At 45.1% G+C, this 23,890-nt stretch overlaps 1 protein-coding gene across 3 annotated transcripts in view; it reads right to left on the bottom strand.

The window, feature by feature from the left end:
* The window catches only part of svopl (SVOP-like), a 92,720-nt gene that overhangs the window by 33,345 nt on the left and 35,485 nt on the right, over positions 1-23,890 (bottom strand). For 2 of the 3 annotated variants that reach the window (XM_078416986.1, XM_078416987.1), the window contains 5 exons: positions 18,467-18,561; positions 15,034-15,132; positions 9,448-9,519; positions 5,975-6,099; positions 784-847 (listed from right to left, as the gene is read on the bottom strand). In XM_078416986.1, coding sequence (XP_078273112.1) covers positions 784-847; positions 5,975-6,099; positions 9,448-9,519; positions 15,034-15,132; positions 18,467-18,561 — 455 coding nt within the window. The remainder of the gene's footprint in view (positions 1-783; positions 848-5,974; positions 6,100-9,447; positions 9,520-15,033; positions 15,133-18,466; positions 18,562-23,890) is intronic. The other variant, XM_078416988.1, reaches the window with a different exon arrangement.

The raw sequence follows: 23,890 nt of genomic DNA on the forward strand, positions 1-23,890 counted from the left end.
TTTCACCTTGTTCACTCAAATGGATGGAACACGTCTATTGGAATCTGGTGAGGGTAAAGATGGATTCAGATACTGACTGAAGGTCATTCACCAGAATCAGAAGGAGGGATTTTTTTATTACAGTTTAATGATGTTGCCTGATTAAATGACTTAATCACAAAGTGAAATCAAGGTGGCATCCACAGTGGCCCAACACAATGTAATAAAAAAGACTGCCGATGTGGGTTATTACCAAAGATAGACACAAAATGGTGTCTTTCGGAGATAGCGTCTTTGCAAGAGACAGGTTGGGAGCAAGGGTAGGCCAGATAACTGTGGAGGTCGGTACGTTTGTAGTCGATAGCCTGTCTCCTGAGGCATAGTTTTTTTTATCGCTTCCATTCCCACCCTCCCCAATCTGTCTGAAGTAGGGTCCGAACCCAAAACTTCACCTATCCACGTTCACCAGATATGCTGCCTGACCCACAGTCTAGCATTTTGTGTATGTCTCAACATAAACTCTCTTGTTTGTGGAGTAATTGATCAACTTCACAAAGAAAGTGCTTGATGTAATTTTGATTTAGGATAACAGTGTTAATCAAACGGCAATAAATTATCTGTTCATCTTACACCTTCCCCAATCACCCAAATTGCCCTCATGTTTTGTTTATCCATTGTAATTTAGAGAAATTTCATTGTAGTCATTTTTGAGATGAAAAACTCAAAAACCTCTCTCCCATATCAGTCAACGGTATGGTACCTCACAAGATCTGACCTTCAGAACATGCACGCTTGGCTCCTCACCTGACCCAGAGGCAAAATACGCCCTCGATATTTGGAGGGCATGAACTCAGTCAAGAGAATAAACCTGAGCAGAAGAAAATAAAATAGGAGTGGCCACATTACATTCACATAAAAGCAGCAACAAGCAACCTTAAAATATATTATGTATTGAGTTTAGTTGAGAGATATAGCACGGAAACAGGCCCTTTGGCTCACCGAGACCACGCCAACCAGCGATCACCCTGTACACTAGCACTATCCTACACAGTAGGGACCATTTACAATTTTCACCCGAAGCCAATTAACCTACAAACCTGCACGTCTTTGGAGTGTGGGAGGAAACCGGAGCAACCGTGTCAAACCCACGCGGTCACAGGGAGAACGTACAAACTCCGTACAGACATCACCCGTGGTCAGGATGAAACCTCGGTCTTGGGCGCTGCAAGGCAGCAACTCTACTGCTGCGCCACTGTGCCGACCTGAACAGTCTTGATGCTTGCACGTGGAGAATTTAAATCACACATTGAAATGTTCAATATACATCCTCCCACGCCCACACTTCAGCAGACAGTGAGTGGCACGGCTACGGGGAAAAAGATTACTGAATATTCAGAAGCTATATATCATATTTCCAAACACTTCCACTACAGTTATGCCATGCTTTCATTGATAGATCATGCATGGATTCAGGAAGTGTTCTGCTTAATAAAAGTTCATGTTCATGTTATAAAAGCAGATTTAGTCCACTCGGCCCATCAAGTTTGCTCTGCCATTCAATCAAGGCTGATCTATCTCTCTCTCTCAAACTGATTCTCCTGCCTTCTCCCCATAACCCCTGACACCCGTAGTAATCAAGAATCTGTCAATCTCCCCCTGATTTGGCTTCCACAGCTGTCCGTGGCAATGAATTCCACAGATTCACCACCCTCCAACTAAATTCCCCCTCAGCTCCTTCCTAAAAGTAGTCCATTGACCATGATAAGATAAGTGGTGGCACAAAAAATATCAGTACTAAATATTATCTTCCCTAACATTGAGAATAAGATTAAGTAATATCGTTGAAAGCAAATGTGGGACTGATAACACATTGGGGACAACATAAGTTACAGCTGGAAGAAACATAGAAACATAGAAAATAGGTGCAGGAGTAGGCCATTCGGCCCTTCGAGCCTGCACCGCCATTCAATATGATCATGGCTGATCATCCAGCTCAGTAACCTGTACCTGTCTTCTCTCCATACCCCCTGATCCCTTTAGCCACAAGGGCCACATCTAACTCCCTCTTAAATATAGCCAATGAACTGGCCTCAACTACCTTCTGTGGCAGAGAATTCCACAGACTCACCACTCTCTGTGTGAAGAAATGTTTTCTCATCTCGGTCCTAAAAGACTACCCCCTTATCCTTAAGCTGTGACCCCTGGTTCTGGACTTCCCCAACATCGGGAACAATCTTCCCGCATCTAGCCTCTCCAACCCCTTAAGAATTTTATATGTTTCAATAAGATCCCCCCTCAGTCTTCTAAATTCCAGCGAGTATAAGCCTAGTCTATCCAGTCTTTCTTCTTTCTTCATATGAAGAGCTAGTGCCTCACACCTCCAGCAACCCGGGTGTAATCCTGACCACTGGTGCTGTCATGTTCTCACTGTGGCATGCAGGGTTATCTCCAGGGATGCTCCAGTTTCTTCCTACATCCCAAAAACATGTTTGGTGGTAAGTTAATTGACCTCTGTAAGTTGTCCCTGGTGTGTAGGAAAGTGGTAAAAATCTGGGGGAGTTGATGGAGATGTGGGGGGATTAATTAGGGTTTGGCTAGACCATAGAACATGCGAACAGGCCGTTCCACTCTCAATGTCTGTGCGGGCGAACATGATACCAAGACCAACTCATATCTGTGTAGGAAGGAACTGCAGATGCTGGTTTAAACCGAAGATAGACACAAAATGCTGGAGTAACCCAGCGGGACAGGCAGCATCTTGGGACAGATGGAATGGGTGACGTTTCGGGTCAAGTCTGAAGAAGGGTCTCGACCCGAAACGTCACCCATTCCTTCACTCCAGAGATACTGCCTGTCCCGCTGAGTTACTCCAGCATTTTGTGTCCAACTCTTATCTGCCTGTACATAATCCATATTCCTCCAAACCCTGCATCTCCATATGCCGAACCAAAAGTCTCTTAAATCCCACTGTCGTATCTGGCTCAACAACCACCCGTGTTCCGGGCACTCAGTCACTACTCTCGGTGTTAAAAGATTGTCCCACGCATCTCCTTTAAACTTTGTCCCTCTCATCTTAGAGCTATGGTTTTCTGGTAGTTGACTTTTCCACCCTGGGTATTTGACTTTTCCACCTCTGACTGCCTTCCCTGCCTATGCCTCTCATCGTTTCATATTTTTTTATCAGGTTCTCTTGCAGCCTCTGGTGTTCCAGAGAAAACAGCCCAAGTCTGACAAGCCTTAATATAGCTAATACCCCCTAATCCAAGCATCATTCTGGTATTCTCTGCCACAGAAGGCAAAGGAGGCCAATTCACTGGATGTTTTCAAGAGAGTTAGGGCAAACGGAATCAATGGATTTGGGGAAAAAGCAGGAAAAGGGTTCTGATTTTGAATGATCAGCTATGATCGTATTGAATGGTGGTGCTGGCTCGAAGGGCCGAATGGCCCACTCCTGCACCTATTTTTTATGTTTTCTATGTAAACTTCCTCAACTTTTTCCAATGCCTCCACATCCTTCTTGTAATGGGGTGACCAGAACTACACACAATACTCCAAATGTGGCCTAACCCAAGTCCGATAAAGCTGCATCATGAAACAGGGTGAATGGATACTTGATAGTTAGCATACATACAATGGGCCAAAGGGCCTGTTCTCTTTCTGTATAACTCATTAACAATGCGCTTTACACTTTCGGAACATTGGCCTTTATCAGTCAGGGTGTTGAGTATAGAAGTTGGGAGGTCATGTTACAGTTATATAAGAAGTTGGTGAGGCCGCATTGAGATTAATGTGTTCAGTTCTGGCCACCATGTTCAAGGGCAGAGATTGTCACGATGGAAAGGGTGCAGAGAAGATTTATGAGGATGTTGCCAGGACTCGAAGGTCTGAGCTATAGGGAGAGGTTGAGCAAGCTAGGACCCTATTTCGTGCAGTGTACAATATCATAGAAACATAGAAAATAGATGCAGGAGTAGGCCGTTCGGCCCTTCGAGCTAGCACCGCCATTCAATATGATCATGGCTGATCATCCAGAATCAGTACCTTGTTCCTGCTTTCTCCCCATATCCCTTGATTCTGTTAGCCCTAAGAGCTATATCTAACTCTCTCTTAAATACATCAAGCTGAATTGATATTCCTCTCATATCATGAGAGGAATAGATTGGGTAGATGCACACTCTCTTGCCCAGAGTAGGGGAATCGAGAAGCACAGGACATAAGTTTAAGGTGAGGGTGGAAAGATTTAGTAGGAACCTGAGGGGTAACTTTTTCACACAGAGGGTGGTGGGTGTATGGAACAAGGTGCCGGAGGAGGTATTTGAGGCAGATAGTATTGCAACGTTTAAGAAACATTTGGACATGGTTAGAACAGGCTTAGAGGGTTATGGGCCAAAAGCAGGCAGGTGGGACTAGTGTAGATGGGACATATTGGTTGGTATGGGTATGTTGGGTCGAAAGGCCTGTTTCCAGACAGTATGATTCTATGAAAGTTGCCATCCTAAAGTTGCTGTATTGATTCTCACATTTTTTAAACAACATAAAGAACTAATTCCTGGAAAAAGTAGCCAACATCATTCCATGGAAAGCTGCACTTGAAGATTTAGGATATTGTAACATTCAAAACTGAGATTGACAGGGTTTTATTTGGTAAATGTGTCAAGGGACATGGATTAAAAGCAGGTGAATGAAGTGGAGATACTAATCAGTGTATAAGAAAATAACTGCAGATGCTGGTACAAATCGAAGGTATTTATTCACAAAATACTGGAGTAACTCAGCAGGTCAGGCAGCATCTCGGGAGAGAAGGAATGGGCGACGTTTCGGGTCGAGACCCTTCTTCAGACTGAAGAAGGGTCTCGACCCGAAACGTCGACCATTCCTTCTCTCCCGAGATGCTGCCTGACCTGCTGAGTTACACCAGCATTTTGTGAATAAATACGAATCAGTGTGATCAGGTTGAATGCGGAAATAAGCCTAAGGGGCTGATTGCCTTGCACCAGTTCCTACATCACTGCATGAATGAACCCATGAGCAGAACAAATTCATATTCCATAATTGTCTTGCAATCTTGCAAACGCATAAAATAACCTCAACAAACATCAGCCCAGCAGACCTTGGAAAAAGCAAGAGATAGCAGGCATTCATATATACAAAAGCAAGGATGTAATGCTGAGGCTTTATAAGGTGCGGGTCAGGCCGAATCTGGAACATTGTGCGCAATTGTGGACACCATATCTGAGGAAGGATGTGCTGGCTCTGTAGAGGGTCCAGAGAAGGGTGACAAGAATGGTCCCAGGAATGTGTAGGTTAACATATGATGAGCGTTTGACGGCACTGGGCCTATATTCGCTGCAGTTTAGAAGAAGGAGGGGGGGACCTCATTGAAATGTACAGAATAGTGGATGTGGAGAGGATGTTTCTGCTAGTGGGAGAGTCTAGGACTAGAGGAGGAGGAATTTCTTGAGTCAGAGGGTGGTGAATCTGTGGAATTCGTTGCCACAGAAAGCTGTGGAGGCCAAGTCAGTGGATATATTTAAGGCCGAGATAGGTTCTTGATTCGTACGGGTGTCAGAGGTTATGGGGAGAGGGCAGGAGAATGGAGTTAGGAGGGAGAGATAGATCAGTCATGACTGAATGGCAGAGTAGACTTGATGGGCCGAATGGCCTAATTCTACTCCTATCACTTATGATCTTATGAACCAGCTTACATCAAGTGCAAAAGAATTTCTAAATACAAGCCATAAATCAATCATACTTCCCAACGAATCTTGTAAGTGTAAGGCAATAACTTAGAAACATAGAAAATAGGTGCGGGAGTAGGCCACTCGGCCCTTCGAGCCGGCACGTCCATTCAATATGATCATGGCTGATCATCTAAAATCAGTACCCCGTTCCTGCTTCTTCCCCATATCCCTTGATTCCTTTAGCCCTAAGAGCTCGATCTAACTCTCTCTTGAAAACCCGGTGAGAGAAAGGAAAATGCAAACAGTAACCCTACCCTTGGGAATGACCAGCCACTCCGCTTCCGACCAGGGACCGCAGGAATACAAACCAGCCGTACGTTTGTGCGAATGACGTTACCCCTGAGTAATAGGAACTCCAGATGGTGGACAAGAGAAGAATCTGCAGCAGGGGAAGTGTAAAAAAGAGCCGCAAGACTCCCGATTAACAAAACCTGGAGCATTACCAACCCTGGCTTGTGCAAAAAAAATTACATATCATTGCATCTTTTCCCTAGAGATGAGATTCCACCAGATAGTTGAGTTGAGTTGAGTTGAGTTGAGTTTAGATTAGATTAGGTTAGATTAGATTAGATTAGATTAGATTAGTTTAGTTTAGTTTAGTTTAGTTTAGAGATACGGCTTTCAACTAGGTCCTTGGGCCCACCGAGTCCGCACCGACCAGCGATCACACTAGTTCTATCCTACACTCTAGGGGCAATTTACAGAAGCCGTCTGTCTTCAGTGTAAACCAGCATCTGCAGTCTTTCCGACACAACCTACAAACCTGCACGTTTTTAGAATGAGGGAGGAAACCCTGAGCATCCGGAGAAAACCCACACAGTCCACAGGCAGGATGGGCAAAGTCCATGCCCAGCATCCGTAGTCAGGATCGAATGCGAGCCTCTGGCAACTGTAAGGCAGTGACTCTACTGCTGTACCACTGTGCTGCCCCTGAGAGCTAATGCAATAGTCTGAGTGTCTGCAACCTGCATCTCTTGGAGGTACAACATGAATTGGCATTTATTTTATTTCCAGAAATATTTGCAGGAGGGTGAGCAAACAAATTTGGGAATCTTTCATTCAAATGTTATTCATTCTTTTTTTTAAACACAGAAGATGGAAGCATGTTTTAATGGAGCCATGTGTAGGCTAGTTTATGTGGGAAAGCTAACTGTTATCCATAAAGAATTTCAGTGACAGTGATTGAGTTGTTCTGACTTTGTGAGCAGTTTAATAAAACTGGAATCTTTTTTACCAATTGTTCTTTACTAAACGAATTCAAACTCACAAAGTGTTTAGTTAACGATATTTAAACTCACATTCTTTGGATTATTTGTCTCGGTTTGGAGATTAATGCATTTCAATAAGATGATGCTACACTATAGTACATATAAATTAGTAATATATCCGTCATCCAAAGTTCCCCTAAAGTTCAATGAATTATTCATTCACCTCTTCAGTAAACTTGGGAGTGGCTCCCATTGAAAATCTATTCATTGACATAATGTTACTCAAATAATGAAAGTAATAATTAATTTTATTGGAGACAGACACAAGATGCTGGAGTAACTCAGCGGGACAGCAGCATCTGTGGAGAGAAGGAATGGGAGACATTTCGGGTCGAGACCCTTCTTCATTTTATTGGGTTAAAAAAAAAAACCTGCAATGATTATAAAAGAGTTTCTGGAGAAAATATTTGATCACTGTTAAGTGGCTTTACCAGCGTTCTCTATTTTGGATTTTAGGCTTCTGTTTTGTTTGAGAAACATAGAAAATAGGTGCAGGAGTAGGCCATTTGGGCCTTCGAGCCAGCACTGCCATTCAACGTGATCATGGCTGATCATCCACAATTAGTACTCCGTTCCTGCCTTCTCCCCATATCTCTTGATTCGGCTAGTCCAAAGAGCTCTATCTAACTCTCTTTTGAATGCATCCGGTGAATCGGCCTCCACTGCCTTCTGAGGCAGAGAATTCCACAAATTCACAACTCTCTGGGGAAAAGGTTTTTCCTCATCTCCGTTCTAAATTGCCTACCCCTTATTCTTAAACTGCGGCCCCTGGTTCTGGACTCCCCCAACATTGGGAACATGTTTCCTGCAACTAGCTTGTCCAATCCCTTAATAATTTTATATGTTTCTATAAGATCCCCTCTCATCCTTCTAAATTCCAGTGAATACAAACCCAGTCATTCCATTCTTTCATCATATGTCAGTCCCGCCATCCCGGGAATTAATCTCGTGAACAAACGCTGCACTCCCTCAATAGCAAGAATGTCATTCCTCAAATGAGCAGACCAAAACTGCACATAATTCTCTAGGTGTGGTCTCAGCAGGGCCCTGTACAACAACAGAAGGACATCTTTGCTTCTATACGCAATCCTCTCGTTATGAAGGCCAACATGCCATTAGCTTTCTTCACTACCTGCTGTACCTGCATGCTTACTTTCAGTGACTGATGTAGAAAGACACCCAGGTCTCATTGCACTTCCCCTTGTCCTAATCTGACACCATTTCAGATAAATGTGTTCTTGCCACCAAAGTGGATAACCTCACATTTATCCACATTATACTGCATCTGCCATGCATCTGCCCACTCACCCAACCTATCCAAGTCACCTGCATCCTCACATCATCCTCTTCACAGTTCGCACTGCCACCAGCTTTGTGTCATCTGCAAATTTGCCAATGTTACTCTTAATTCCTTCATCTAAATCATTAATGTATATTGTAAATAGCTGCAGTCCCAGCACCGAGCCTTGCAGTACCCCACTAGTCACTGCTGGCCATTCTGAAAGGGACCCGTTAATTCCTACTCTTTGTTTCCTGTCTGCCAACCAATTTTCTATCGATGTCAATACCATACCCCCAATACCATGTGCTCTAATTTTGCCCACTAATCTCCTGTGTGGGACCTTATCTAAGGCTTTCTCAAAGTCCAGATACACTACATCCACTGGCTCTCCCTTATCCATTTTACTTGTTACATCCTCAAAAAATTCCAGAAGATTAGTCAAGCAAGATTTCCCCTTCGTTACTCCATGCTGGCTTGGACAGATCCTGTTACTGCTATCCAAATGCGCCACTATTACATCTTTAATAATTGACTCCAGCATCTTCCCCACCACCAGGCTAACTGGTCTATAATTCCCTGTTTTCTCTCTCCCTCCTTTCTTAAAATGTGGGATAACATTAGCTATCCTCCAATGCAAAGGAATTGATCCAGAATCTATAGAACATTGGAAAATGATCACCAATGCATCCACGATTTGTAGAGCCACCTCCTTGAGTACCCTGGGATGCAGATCATCAGGCCCTGGGGATTTATCAGCCTTCAGTCCCATCAGTCTACCCAACACCATTTCCTAACTAATGTGAATTTCCTTCAGTTCCTCTGTCACCCTCCATCCTCAATCCCCTAGTACTTCTGGGAGATTGGTTGCATCTTCCTTAGTGAAGGCAGAACCAAAGTACCTGTTCAACTCGTCTGCCATTTCCTTGTTCCCCATAATAAATTCACCTGCTTCTGTCTTCAAGGGACCCACATTTGTCTTAACTAATCTTTTCCTCTTTACATACCTAAAGAGGCTTTTGCTATCCTCCTTTATATTCTTGGCTAGCTTACCTTCGTATTTCTTTTCTCCCCGTATTGCCTTTTTAGTTACGGAAAACTGTGATTTCACTCGGGAGAATAAGATAGATTTGCGGCATTAAATGAAAGCATGTAACTATTGATTGACTATTGAACTCACCTTCCACCGCCCATATCTATCAGCAAGATAACCCCAAATTCCACTGAAGGTCATGAAGCCAAGGAACACCATCTGGAATACATTTTATTGCAAGGCAAATGTTAGTCTTCCCTGACACCAACTTGCTTTATCATGCCAAATTAATATTTCTTCTTCTCAAAAAATAACAAGATTTTATTCCCCTATGTCTCCAACATGTCGAAGTTTCTATCCTGGGTTAGCTGAAGAAACTGCAGGCCCTTCACCCATGACCTTCCAAAGCTCTCGTGACCCAGCAATGGAGATGTAACTCTATTATTACAAAATGAACAAGAACAATTGAATTGAATAAATTTTATGAGCCAAGTATGTATACATACAAGGAATTTGCCATGGTGCTTTGCTCGCAAGTAACAACACGATATAAAGTAGACAATTAAAAATTAAACATCATAATTTAAACATGTGAAGAATGAAATAAAATACCAGAGCAAAAGGAGGCTACAGAATTTTTGCTGTTAAGTAGTTACTGCTCGTGGGAAAAAAAGCTGCTTTTATGTCTGGCTGTGGCAGCTTTGACAGTTCGGAGTTGCCTTCCAGAGGGAAGTGCTTCAAAGAGTTTGTGGCCAGAGTGAGGTTGGAACCAAAAATCAAAGACTCAGTGACTCAGTATGTAAAGAATGATTAAATAGATCCAAGGTGGAGAGTTCCTTTCAAAGTTGTTTTTGTTTTTGTTTTGTTTTGTGGAAGTATTTAGAATGGAAAATAAAAAGTACATGATTGGATTTGAAATGGACTTTCAAGGGGAACTCAGCAAGGTTCCAACTTCGATACAACTGGAGGCTAGTTCTATTGCCTAGCTGGGATAATGGATGAGGTGGTAGAAGGTGGAGAAGAGGTATAATGAGGATGTGCAGGAAATGAAATGATGTGGAGATTCATGGAGAGAAAGAGCCATAGAGAAATGCAACTTGGAAACTGGACTTTTGGCTTCTCGAGTCCATGCCAACCATCCACTACCTCTTTACACTAATCCTATTTAATCCCAGTTTAAAATCTCTCCTCAGTCTCATCAACCCCTGATTTACCCACTTATCTACACACTAGGGACAGGTTAGCGATCAATTAGCCTACTAACCCACTTGTTTTCTGTTACTGGAGTAACAGGGAAATCACAGTCAGAGCCACAGGGAGGATATGCAAACTGCACACAGACAGCACCCGAGGTCATCGGGGACCTGGGGTGGAGAGTGTTGCATAAGGCTATAGCCTGTAACAGGTACTTGAGCAGTTCACGGTCTCGTCTGCCGCCTGTCGCTTCTGCGGTGAGGAGGAGACCGTGTACCATTTGTATACAGAGTGCGTGAGGTTACAGCCCCTGTTCCAGTATCTGAAGGGGCTGCTCGTCAAGTTCTGGCTCAATTTTAGCCCTACGCTTTTAATGTTTGGGCACCCGGTACAGAGGGGGGAGGGTCAGGAGGGAGGAGGTGGTCTCCCTGTCGGTCTGCTCCTGGGCCTGGCCAAGATGGCCATCCGCGGGTCCAGGCAGCGGGCAGTCGACGGCCTCACAGAAGTCGGCTGCCTACCCCTGTTCCGGGCTTACGTCCGTGCCCGCGTGTCCCTGGAGAGGGAACACGCGGTGTCCACGGGGACTCTGGAGGCTGGTCCGGGAACGCTGGTCGCCGCGGGGGGTTGAATGTATTGTTGACAGAGATGGCGGGATTTTAATGTAATAATTGTTTAATTTGTAAACTGCCGATACAGGCGGCTTTTGTTTGATCACATTTTGCTTAGTATGTTTGTATGTTTTTCTTTGGAATAAAACTTTTATATCAAAAAAGAGGTCAGGATTGAACCCAGACCGCTGGTGCTGTGAGGCCACCCTACTGCCTTAGGTAAGTCCCAGGAAGTTCTGTATAGGGACTCCAGTGTTTACTATTGACTTCGACTAATTCCACTGAGAATTATATATGTCCAAGTTTTTGAATGAATGCCAAGATCAGCCTGTTAATGTACACACAAAACAAATATACAGAGAGATTATGATGAACAAATTGCAATATTGTAGAAGGATTTCAGTGCAAGTAGGTGTGGAACCTTTTATTCTGAACTGAAAGGAAGAGAGATCCAAATAAGGTGAGAGGACAAACTTTTTAGTAGAAAGCTGAGCCTAAACGTTTTCACACAGGGGATGGTACATATATGGAATGAGCTGCCTCATGACGTGGTTAAGGCAGCTACAATAACAACATTTAAAGGAGGAGCAGCACCTCATATTTCGCCTGGGCAGTTTGCAGCCCGGTGGTATGAACGTCGACTTCTCCAACTTCAGATAGCTCCTCTTGCCCTCCCTTCCCCTCCTCCTTCCCAGATCTCCCTCTATCTTCCTGTCTCCACCTATATCCTTCCTTTGTCCCGCCCCCCTGACATCAGTCTGAAGAAGGGTCTCGACCCGAAACGTCACCCATTCCTTCTCTCCCGAGATGCTGCCTGACCTGCTGAGTTACTCCAGCATTTTGTGAATAAAACATTTAAAGACATTTGGACTGGTTTGTGGATAAGAAAGGTTTAGAGGGATATGGATCAAAAGTGGACAAATAGACTAGCAATGATGGGCGTCTTGGCAGCATGGATAAATCGGGCTGAATGGCCTGTTTCCATACCGTATGACTATGACTTTGTGCTGTTAAGTGGTAAATGGCCGTTTTTTAGTTGGCAATTGATCTAGAGACATGCGCACACAGTTTATTGCAATACAGGTGATTGGGCCAAATGAATGTTAGCAGTTACATTATTATTTGTTACATTTGTACAAAGGCCTGGTCAGAATATGTCTCTAGCACTGTAAGCTAGTTCTGGGCATTACACCTTGGAAAGGAAGCAATGTGGTCAAAGTCCTTGGTAGGAATGCAATGTGGAACCACCAGAATGGTTCCAAGGTTCTAAGAGCTTGATTAGATTACGTAAGAGTCATGTATTCAATAGACAATAGACAATAGGTGCAGGAGGAGGCCATTCGGCCCTTCGAGCCAGCACCGCCATTCAATGTGATCATGGCTGATCATTCTCAATCAGTACCCCGTTCCTGCCTTCTCCCCATACCCCCTGACTCCGCTATCCTTAAGAGCTCTATCTAAGAGCTCTATTCATTGCAACCTTCAGTAAGAAGTACTCATTTGACCTTCAAACTATCTTTAATCAGACTTTATCTTGCACTAAACATTATACCTTTTACCCTGCATCTGTACACTGTGGATGGATTGATTGTAATCACGTACATCCTTTTCTCTGACTGGATGGTACGCAACAAAACAAAAGCTATTAACTGTACCTCGATACATGTGACAATAATAATAACTAAACTAGGTGCTATCTCTGAACGATGAGTTTATAACCCCCAAGGCCAGTTCAGGGCAGTGCTGAAGGTGTGCCATAGCACTGTTAGAGTGCAAGGTCCATAAAAGAATAGCAAAAGCTTTCTGCCTCATGTCTTTGTCAATGACAATCATTTCAACCTTGGGGAAGGAATTGGCCAGTGTTAAATGACTTCAAGAATACCAACAGCTGGATGCACTGACCTTCAGTCAAGATACATCTGCAGACAGAATACAACCATAAGTCAATACCCTCGCATATATTTATTGCCAGAGAATAAAGACAAAAATCCACCCAAATATCAGGGTATTCCCATTATTAGTTTTTGTGGGAGCTTTCTAAGTGCCCCACAGGAATGCCTTCTCAGTCCCCGACTATACTCCTCTACACTCTCGTGACTGAAGGGCCAAATTCATCTCTAACTCCATCAACAAGTTTGCCGATGTTGCACCACTGTGGTAGCCCAAAGCACCAACAATGACAAGACGTTGCACAGGAAGGAGACAGAGAACTTAGTGAATTGGTGTCAGGACAATAACCTCTCCCTCAATGTTGGCAAGACAAAGGAGCTAGTTATCAGCTTCAGAAAACAGGGTGGAGTACAATCAGCTTCAATGTCGCGGAAATGGAAATGATTGAGAGCTTCGAGTGCCTTGGCGTTAATATTACCAATGATCAGTCCTGGCCCAACCACATTGTTGTCACAGCCAAGACCGCACACCAATGCCTCTCTACTTGAGGAGACTGGGGAAATTTGCGGCCTGCAGTGATTCTTTGCAAACTTCTACAGGTGTACCAGAGAAAGCCTTTCATCGAGTTACATCACAGCTTGGTTTGGGAACAACTCTGCCCAAGGCCGCATAAAATAGTAGAGCGTTGTACATGTAGTCCAATCCATCTCACAGACCTGACTTCCCACTATTGATTCCATCTACATTTACCACCGCCTCGTAAACGCAGCCAAAATAATCAAAAACCTGTCCCACCCTGCTCATTCCCTCTTCTCCCTGCCCTCGCCTGGCAGAAGGTACAGAACCATGAAAGTGCGCACTACCAAACTCAGGAACAGCTTCTTGCCCATGGTTATCAGACTTCTGAATGGACCCTCCATAAACTAGGGTACTGTCCAGTTCAGCTCCACCTCATTGTGGACATTGAACTTTGTCTGTGGTACAAGTGGACTGTAATGCTGAGGATAAAATTCTGCCCTCATTGGTCTATCTATTGTACTTGAGTTCTGCCTGGTTGTATTTATTCTGACCTGTTTGGATAGCATACAAATAAAACTTTTCACTGTACCTTGGTACACGTGACAATAATAAACCTAATCAGTGGCTTCAGTACCTACACTACAACAGAGATTTCAAGTGAAGGTTTCATTGTAAAACGCTTTCAAGTGTGCTGAGATTGTGCAGGAATCTCACATAAATGCAAGGTCCATTTTTAAACTCAAAGTATGAATTAACACAGAGCAAAACATAGAAGGAGGCAACCATTAAAGGGTGTACACAGAGCATTGAACAGTACAGTGCACCATACTGTACATGATAATAATCAATGTGATCAGCCATGATCACATTGAATGGCAGTGCTGGCTCGAAGGGCCGACTCCTGCACCTATTGTCTATTGTCTATAATATAATCCCATTTGCCTGCATATGGTTCATGTACCTCCATTCCCCACCTGTTCATGCATCTGCCTAAATGCCTTATAAATGCCGCTATCATATCCGCTTCCACCAGCACCCCTGACAACGTGTTCCAGGCACCCACCACCCTCAGAGTTAAATATTTACACTGCAAATCTCTTTTAAACTTTTCTCCTCTCATCCTAAATCAATGCCCTCTAGTATTTGACATTTCCACTCTGGGAAATAGGTTCTGTCCGACTACCTCATCTCTGTCTCTCATTCTTTTTAATACTCCCATCATGCCTCCCCTCAGCATTTGATATTTCAGAAAAAACAATCCAAGTTTGTCCATCTTTTCTTGCAGCTAATAGTCCTCTCTCTACCCAGGAATGAGCTTTCAAAATTATACACTTTAAAATTATGAAGATAATAAGAATCTAGGAGGTTCCCCTCATCAATTCTGCTGAGGAGATGACCCTTGGATTGCTTTTGACTTCTGATTAGTTTCTGTGCGCTTGCTGTGGGGCAAGGCTGCTTTTGGCTCTAATGGGCCACAACACCATAGAAATATAATGGCCTAAGCGGAGTGGGATAAACTCACAGTGGTAACCATGGCGACCTCCCATTCTTCAAGGAGCCACTCACAACGAATGACCGGAGAAATGACGGCCAGCAGCATAATCTCCATGGCTTCTGCAATCTGAAGGAGCAATCAGAGAAACGTCCAAATCACATTGCCAGTTATTAGAGGCAAAAGCCAAATTTTTACTCATTTTATTAGCCGAGCTTTCAGTTTAGTGCATTAGCTTGGCGGCAAAGATTGTGAACTTCCTCCAAAGGATATGAAATATCTTTACACTGATTGAAAGGGCGGCGCGGTGGCGCAGTGGTAGAGTTGCTGCCTTACAGCACCATAGACCCAGGTCTACGTGTACAGGGTTTGTACGTTCTCCCCTGGACCTACATGGGTTTTCTCTGGGTGCTCCGGCTTCCTCCCACACTCCAAAGACGTACATGTTTGTTGGTTAATTGGCTCAGCAAATGTGTAGATTTTCCCTCGTGCGTGTAGGATATTGTTAGTGAGTGGGGATCAGTGCGGACTCGGTGGGCCGAAGGGCCTGTTTCTATGTTGTATATCTAAACTAAACTAAAATCTAATCTAATATCCAGTGGGATACTTCCATTAGATGTTAACCACAGGGAGAGGACAATGCTCCCATTTCTGTTAGAAGGCTGAGAGACACCTCTTCAGAATGCCTTAATAATTAAAGTTCTACTTCTGAAGATTGGTTGGCAGACAGTCGAGGTCCCTGTATTCAAAAGATGTGGTTCCTCTCTCTACCTTTGTTGCTTGCTTGCAGTTTGCTCAGCAGAAGACTACTTCAGAGTGAAGAACCTCGTATCTGAGATTGACTTAGGACCTGCCTTAGCATGTCTTTCATTCATTGTTCTTTATCTCTCCACATCACCGTCTATATCTCTCATTTCCCTTACCCCCAACCAGTCTGAAGAAGGGTCTCGACCCGAACCGTCACCCATTCCTTCTCTCCAGAGATGCTGCCTGACCCGCTGAGTTACTCCAGCTTTTTGCGTCCATCTAATGTTTACCATCAGATCCCATTCATGAAGACCTCAACAATTTTGATTTCTCCTACTGTCCATCCACTACCATTGATGCAGTTAAAGCTCTTGAAGCTGGTGCCAAGTGGTCGGTTCATGACTGGGAGTTTGAGCATGTAATCTAGGCTGGGAATCAGGGTGGTCGGGACAAGGTGTGGCAAAACTGGAGGTGCCCACTGAAATCATAACAAACCCGAGGGCAGCGATGAACATAATTTAAATTTCTTACATTACGTTGCTAACCTTAGTGGCAGAGTGGTGCAGCATTAGAGCTGCTGCCTTACAGCACCAGAGACCCGGGTTCGATCCTGGCTACAAGTGCTGTATGTACGGAGTTTGTACGTTCTTCCTGTGACCAGTTTCCTCCTACACTCCAAAGATGTGTGGGTTTGTAGGTTGATTGGCTTCTGTGATTTATCCCTAATCTGTAGGATAGAACTAGTGTGCGGGGATCGCTGGTCAGCATTGACTCAGTGGGCCGAAGGGCCTGTTTCCACGCTGATTCTCTAAATTAATGTCTGAAGTCTACTGATTTAACTTATTGCACTGACTGTTTCAGCCACTTTCTCAATCACCCGCAGTGCTGGTCTGGTGAAGCTGGTTGAGAGGGAAATGCAAGGGACAATACACGGCTCTGCAGTAGAACTGTTGGCTCCGTTCCCGTAATCTGGGTTCAATCCTGACCTCGGGTGCTGACTTTGGGAGTGTGCATGTTCGCCCTGTAACCATGTGGGTTTCCTCCAGGCGCTCCCGTTTCCTCCCACATCCCAAAAACATATGGGTCTATAAGTTAACGGACACTGTGCGTTTTCCTTTGTGCGTAGGTGCGTGGTAGAGTCTGGGGCGAGCTGATGGGGATGTAGGGAGAATGGAGTAGGATTAGTGTAGATAGGCGTGCGATGGCTGGCATGAACTCTGGATGCTTCCAAGATGGCCTCATTCGTAGCTGCAGATAGACACAAAGTGCTGGAGAAACTCAGCGAGTCAGGCAGTATCTCTGTCTTTTTGGGTCAAGGCCACAAGCAAATTGAAGGAACAACACCTCATATTTCGCATGGGTAGCTTACAATGCAGTGGTATGGACACTGAATTCCCTAATTTCAAGTAGCTTCATCTCACACTCCCCTTCCTTCCCCCTCACTTTTTGCCTTCTTCTTCCACCCTAGTTATTTTACCAGTTCCACTGTTCTCCACATTGTTTCTCTTGAGATCACACCCTCCCCAGCCAACAATAGACCGAGCAGCAATGCCCTGCCGAAGGTCATCTGCAGCCAGTCCTGACTGTTCCTGGACTTTTCTCAGCTCCAGCTCTTCACCTCCCCCCCCCCACCCCCACCTCCCACCCTTTGGTTTCAGTCTGAAGAAGGGACCTGACCCGAAATGTCACCCATCCTAGACCTGCTGAGCCCCTCCGGCAATTGTATCTATTTTTGGTATAAACTAGCATCTGCAGTTCCTAGTTTCTTCATTCGGAGCTGAGATAGATTAGTGAGGAGTAGCCTGGGTGGAGCACAGAACACTTGAACCATTGGGTCAAAGCCCTGTTTGCAGGGCAACGACATGCAGTCTGAGGAACGGTCCAGACCTGAAATGCCCTCTGGCCATTCCCTCCAAGGATGTTGCCTGACATGTTGATTTCCCCCGCCACTTTGTGTTTAGTTGCAGTAACTCAATATTAGGGTTTCCTGAACCTGACCATCCTGATACTTGAGATGTAGTTTGTCGACAGGCAAAAGTATTTGGTAAAATATTAAACCGCATTAGCTACAATTTGGATTTAAGGAAGGGTGGTAGAAGACGCCCTCTTAATTACGCCTTGCACTCCCACCGTGCTTGGGTGTGTGCTTTGATTGTACGCTCAGCAGCTTCGACTTTAAGGTTTCCCATCTTCCTCATTTTTGGCGAGATAAAAATCCACGCTGAAGTTTCAATTAACTCAGAGTGACTGAGCACTTTTCTCCGAACATATGTGAAGTTGTCCTTTCAGGCACTGCTCTTATTTTAGTTTAGTTTGGAGATAGCGCGGAAACAGGCCCTTTCGGCCCACCGGGTCCGTGCCGACCAGTGATCCCTGCACATTAACGCATTATCCTGTACCCACTAGGGACAATTTTTACATTTACCAAGCCAATTAACCTACACACGTCTTTGGAGTGTGGGAGAAAACCCACGCAGGTCACGGGGAGAACGTACAAACCGCGTACAGGCAGCACCCACACTTGGGATCGAACCCGGGTCTCCAGCGCTGCATTCGCTGTAAGGCAGCAACTCTACCGCTGCGCCACCGTGCCGCTCCAGGTTTTGGAGTGCAGACGGTGACGTTTCTTTCTCCTCAGCCCGGGCACTGAGCGCCCTGGCTGTTCTCACCGTCATTGTTCTCTCCGTCGGGAACAACTATTCCACGGGATACTTACATTCGTGCTGCCCATGATGCAAAGAAGCAAGATATGGAACCGGCCAAACCCAATGGTCTCCACTGCTTCCTCCACAGTGTATGTTTTCCCTCCAGCTGGAAAGCAAAGAGAATGTTCAACCATAGAACTGGATGCTTTATTGTCACATGTGTCAAGTCACAACTGAAATTCTTTGCTTGCAAACCCAAGGTATGCAAATAGTCGCCCATAAAGGGCGCTTGCAAAGTTACAAATCCCCCCCCCCCCCGCTCCTTCCCCCTTTGTACTCTCCCCCCCCCCCCCCCCATGCCGGGTCCTCCATTGTTCTTCACATCAAGTGTACAAATTCATGTTCATAAGTGACAGCATTCGGACCATCAAGTCCACTCCGCCATTCAATCACATCCGATCTAATTCTCCCCCTCATCCACATTCTCCTGCCTTCTCCCTCAACCCCTGACACTGTAGAGTGTAATCAGTGACAAAGTTTAGTTTAGTTTAGAGGTACAGCGTGGAAACAGGCCCTCCAGCCCACCGAGTCCGTGGAGACCAGCGTTCCCCGCACGTTAACACTGTCCTGCACACACCAGGGACAATTTACAATGACACCAAGCCAATCAACCTACAAACCTGCACGTCTTTTGAGTGTGGGAGGAAACCAGAGATCCCAAAGAAAACCCACGCAGGTCATGGAGGCAACGTACAAACTGCATACAGGCAACCACCCTTAGTCAGGATCATAGAAACATAGAAACATAGAAAATAGGTGCAGTTATGCACTACCCATAACTTAAATGTTAATTTCCGGTTAGGCGATGCATTGAATCTTTTGATTCAGGTAATCGGCATGAGGAGCTGGGAAGAATCAATTGCTCATCACGACTCAATGCAGACCTTTCCAGCACAATGAATTTGGAAGGCAATCACGGTAAATCGTTCATTGGTGATAGCAACCTAATATATTGTGCAACACAGCCATAGATTGTACTACCATAGGGTTATGCTGTCATGCAGAACAGGGGCCACTTTGTCCGTGCTGACCATGTGGCCTTTGCTTTGCAGCTCAAAGAATTTGGAACGGAACAGCATTCAGTGAAGGTAAATTCCTCATGATGCGCAGAGCATGCAACTGGTCAGTGGCAGCGGGTTAGCAGGACAACCTCTCAAACCAGGAACCAGTGCAAGTGCACACGATGTCGCCAAGTCTGGCTCTTTACATTGTAGACAGCCAATGAACTGTTAACATCCATGTATTGAGTTAGAATGTGAAAATGATCCCGCCCACCACCTAATGTCAATCACCTCAACCAGAAGAATCAATGCACTTGCCCAAACCAGAAAAAATATTTATGCTCGTTACAAATTGCACTGATTTTCTCCTTATTTAAGAATCTTCAATGACGCTTAAGGTAAGTGCTGCAGTCATCAAGGGGAAACAATGCTGGTACTTGTAGAGAATCTTTAGCAAAACACACTTCATGGGAGTGTTCAACACTGAGCCCCCATGGCAGTGGCAGGGAAGTGAAGAGGGAAGTGGAGCAGTGAAAGGAAGAGGAAGTGGGGAGGGGATGTGAGAGTGAGGGAGGATTTAAGGGGAGGGAAGTGTGCGTGTGCGTGTGCGTGTGCGTGTGTGAAGTTAGAGAAGTCAATGTTCACACCGCTGGGGTATAAGCCACCCAAGTGAATGTTGAGGTGCTGTTCCTCCAATTTGTGCTGGGCCTCACTCTGACAATGGAGGAGGCCCAGGACAGAAAGGCCAGTGTGGGAATGGGAGGGGGAGTTAAAGTGTTGAGCAACCAGGAGATCAGGTAGGTTTAGGCGGACCGAGCGGAGGCGTTCAGAGAAACGATGGCTGAGCCTACGTTTGGTCTCACCGATATACAGGAGTCCACACCTGGAACGGCAGATACAGTAGATGAGGATGGAGGAGGTGCAAGTGAACCTCTGCCTCACCAGAAAAGACTGTCTGGGTTGTGTGTTTATGTGTGTGTGTGCATATGTGTATGTCTGTGTATGCACGTATGTATGTGTAAAATCATAGAGAGTAATAGAGTTGTACAGCACAGAACCAGGTTGATTGGGCCACCTGATCCATGAGGCCTATCTAAGCAAAACCCATTTGTGTTCATTAGGCCCGTATTGTATGTCTCTACTATCTCCAGCAGCTTGTTCCATTTAACTACCACCCTCCGTACAAAACTGCCCCTCAGATCTCCTTTAAATTGATCTCCTCTCACCTTAAACCACTGCCCTTTAGTTTTAAACTCGTTAAAAAGACTATCTCTGACTCTCGTCATTTTATCAACTTCAATAAGCTCAGCCCTCTTATGTTCCAGTGGGAATAAATCCTTATAGTTGCAGGCTTCCTTCCATTCAGGCAACATCTCGGGGACTCTAGTTTAGTTTAATTTGGTTTAGTGTGCTGGTCGGCTTGTCGAGGCAGCATGAGGTGTAAATAGAATCAATGGGAGGGAGGTTGGGTTTGTGTGATGGTCTGGGCGGCGTCCAAAATTCTCTGTAAATTCTTTTTGGTCTTGGATGGAACTGTTCCCAAACCACGCTGTGATGCATCCCGATAAAATGCTTTCTTCAGAGCATCTGTAGAAGTTGGCGAGAGTTGTTGGGGAAATGCCAAACATCCTAAAACTTCAAAGGAAGTAGAGGCATTGGTGTGCTTTCTTGGCCATTGCTTCAATATGGCTGGTCAAGGGCAAGTTGCTAGTGATATTTACTCCTTGAGTAAAAGGAACTTGAAGCTTTCAACAATCAGCAGTAAAGTTTTTCCTCATCTCCATTCTAAATGGCCTACCCCTTATTCTTAAACTGCGGCCCCTGGTTCTGGACTCCCCAACATTGGGAACATGTTTCCTGCCTCTAACGCGTCCAACCCCTTAATAATCTTATACGTTTCGATAAGATCCCCTCATCCTTCTAAATTCCAGTGTATACAAGCCTACTCGCTCCAGTATTTCAACATACGACAGTCCCGCCATTCCGGGAATTAACCTAGTAAACCTAGCTGCATGCCCTCAATAGCAAGAATATCCTTCCTCAAATTTGGTGACCAAAACTGCACACAGTACTCCAGGTGCGGTCTCACTAGGGCCCTGTACAACTGCAGAAGGACCTCTTTGCTCCACCCCCCCACCCCCCAAATAATTATTAAGGAAGTAAGCTTATTGATGTAAAATAATATCATCCTGTTAAAGTACCCTCCAAATAAGTCAAGTTTCAGTTCCTGTGCACAATCCAGCCTCCAAATCGCTTCGTCAATGCAAAATTAGTTGCATTGCCAGGCATGTGCTGCCACTCCGTGGTACATGCAGGTACTACAGCTTTACACATTTCAGCCAGAGCTCCTTAGAGATACAGCGTGGAAACAGGCCCTTCGGCCCAACGTGTCCACCCCAACCTGTGATCACCTGTACACAAGTTCAATTCTACACGCTAGAGACCATTTACAGAAGCCAATTCACCTACAAACTCGCACATCTTTGGAATGGGCACCCGGAGAAAACCCACGCAACCACAGGGAGAACATACAAACTCCGTACAGACAGCAACTGTAGTGCGCCACCGTGCCACTGTGCCTTGCTCCTCCGGAAGCACGATTAGCGACTGGCTTTTAAATGCTTCAGGAATTCAGTCATAGAATTATGCTGCACAGAAACAGGCCCTTCACGCCAGCTTGCTAATGACGATGAATATCTATTCTATATCATCCACAATTTTTTGAACTATAAACTCTGTAGTATCTCTAAACTAAACTAAAATAGTCCCCCCACTGGGTTGCAAGCTGCCCAAGTGAAATATGGGGTGCTGTTCCTCCTATTTGTGTGTGGCCTGCCTCACTGTGACAGTGGAGGAGGCCCAGGGCAGCAGCTCATATTTCACTCTCAGTATGATAAGAGTTTTGTCAGTATAATTGCCTCATGTTTGGAGCATAGTTTTTGGTGTTTTCTGTTACCAATTTGAATAAGATTACATTGGAAAATTCATTAGCACAATCGCAGGGAAAGCAAATAAGCTGCTGCGTGAATATAAAAATGTAATGTTCTTTTGTACAAACCTTTATAGTGAACAAAGAGGGGGAAGGAACTGCAGATGCTGGTTTAAACCGAAGATAGGCACAAAATGCTGGAGTAACTCAGCGTGACAGGCAGCATCTCTGGAGAACTTTCGACCCGAAACGTCACCCATTCCTTCTCTCCAGAGATGCTGCCTGGCCCGCTGAGTAGCTCCAGCATTTTGTGTCAATCTATAGTGAATAAAGACATGGTTTGCTTCTGTTATGTTACTTGCAGCACCGTGATTTGAGTTGCAAGCAACGCAATGTCACTTCAAAGATATCGACTTGGTTCATGGATTTTCTGCGCCCAAAATATTGTGAAGTGAAGCTTCTCCGATAATCCTCAACACTGGTGCTTTCTCAGCCTCCTTCTTCAGTCCTTGTACACCTGCCACGGCCGTGCAGCCAAATACAAATCCAACTCAATTTACAAATTCGCAGACGACACCACCACAGTAGGCCACACATCAGATAATGACGAGACGGGGCGCAGGAAACAGATTGAGAGCCTCACAACCTGGGACAGCTGGAGAAGAGGTGTCCAGGCAGAAGTGTCTGGGAGTGGGCTCAACTGGGGAGATCCCAAAAGAACCGCCAACAACCGAGTGAGGTGGAGGACATTTGTCAATGGCCTACGCTCCCTAGAGGAGCAAAGGGCTTATGAAGAAGTAGAGAAGCTTCCACGTACGATGGGACCTGCACACTGAACAGTGATTTCTTTTTGTTGCATATTTACACTTGCAGCCGCTACCATGGCGGCAGGCAGTAGATAGGACTGTTCTGTGAACTTTTGTAACTTTGTTGGCACCAAAACATGGCAGCACACGTGGACTGCCTTGGTCTGGTCTGCTACATGATTTTACCGGGTAGTTTGCAAGACAAAGTATTTTACGGTAGCTAGGTACATGTGATAATAAAGTATCGTTGCATCCATTGATTCCGTCACCTCCCCTGTCACCCAGTCCCCTCCCTCTGCAATCACTTGTTCCCTTTCACACTCCATTCACTGAATCCTCTCCCGATCCCTTCCCCCTCTCTAATCATCCAAGACCCATCTCCCATCACTCACTCCTCCCCTCTCTGACGTTGTGAACCCCACCTCTCCTTTATCGTCCAATCTCCAGATCCCCTCTCACACCTTCGAAGAGGCACAGCACTAAATGTGGGTTATATTTTTCCTCTGACGTCAACAAATAGGTTCAGAAAAAAGCTTTATTTCCCACAAAGAAGAAAACCCCACATTAGTTTAAGAGCAGCGCAGTGGCGCAGCCGGTCGAACTGCTGCCTCACAGTGCCAGAGCCGGGTTCGATCCTGACCTCGGGAGCTGTGTGTGTGTGTGTGTGCTTTTGTACGTTCTCCCTGTGACTGCATGGGT

The sequence above is a fragment of the Rhinoraja longicauda genome, chromosome 20 (genome assembly GCF_053455715.1).
Source record: "Rhinoraja longicauda isolate Sanriku21f chromosome 20, sRhiLon1.1, whole genome shotgun sequence".
Classification (NCBI taxonomy): domain Eukaryota; kingdom Metazoa; phylum Chordata; class Chondrichthyes; order Rajiformes; family Arhynchobatidae; genus Rhinoraja; species Rhinoraja longicauda.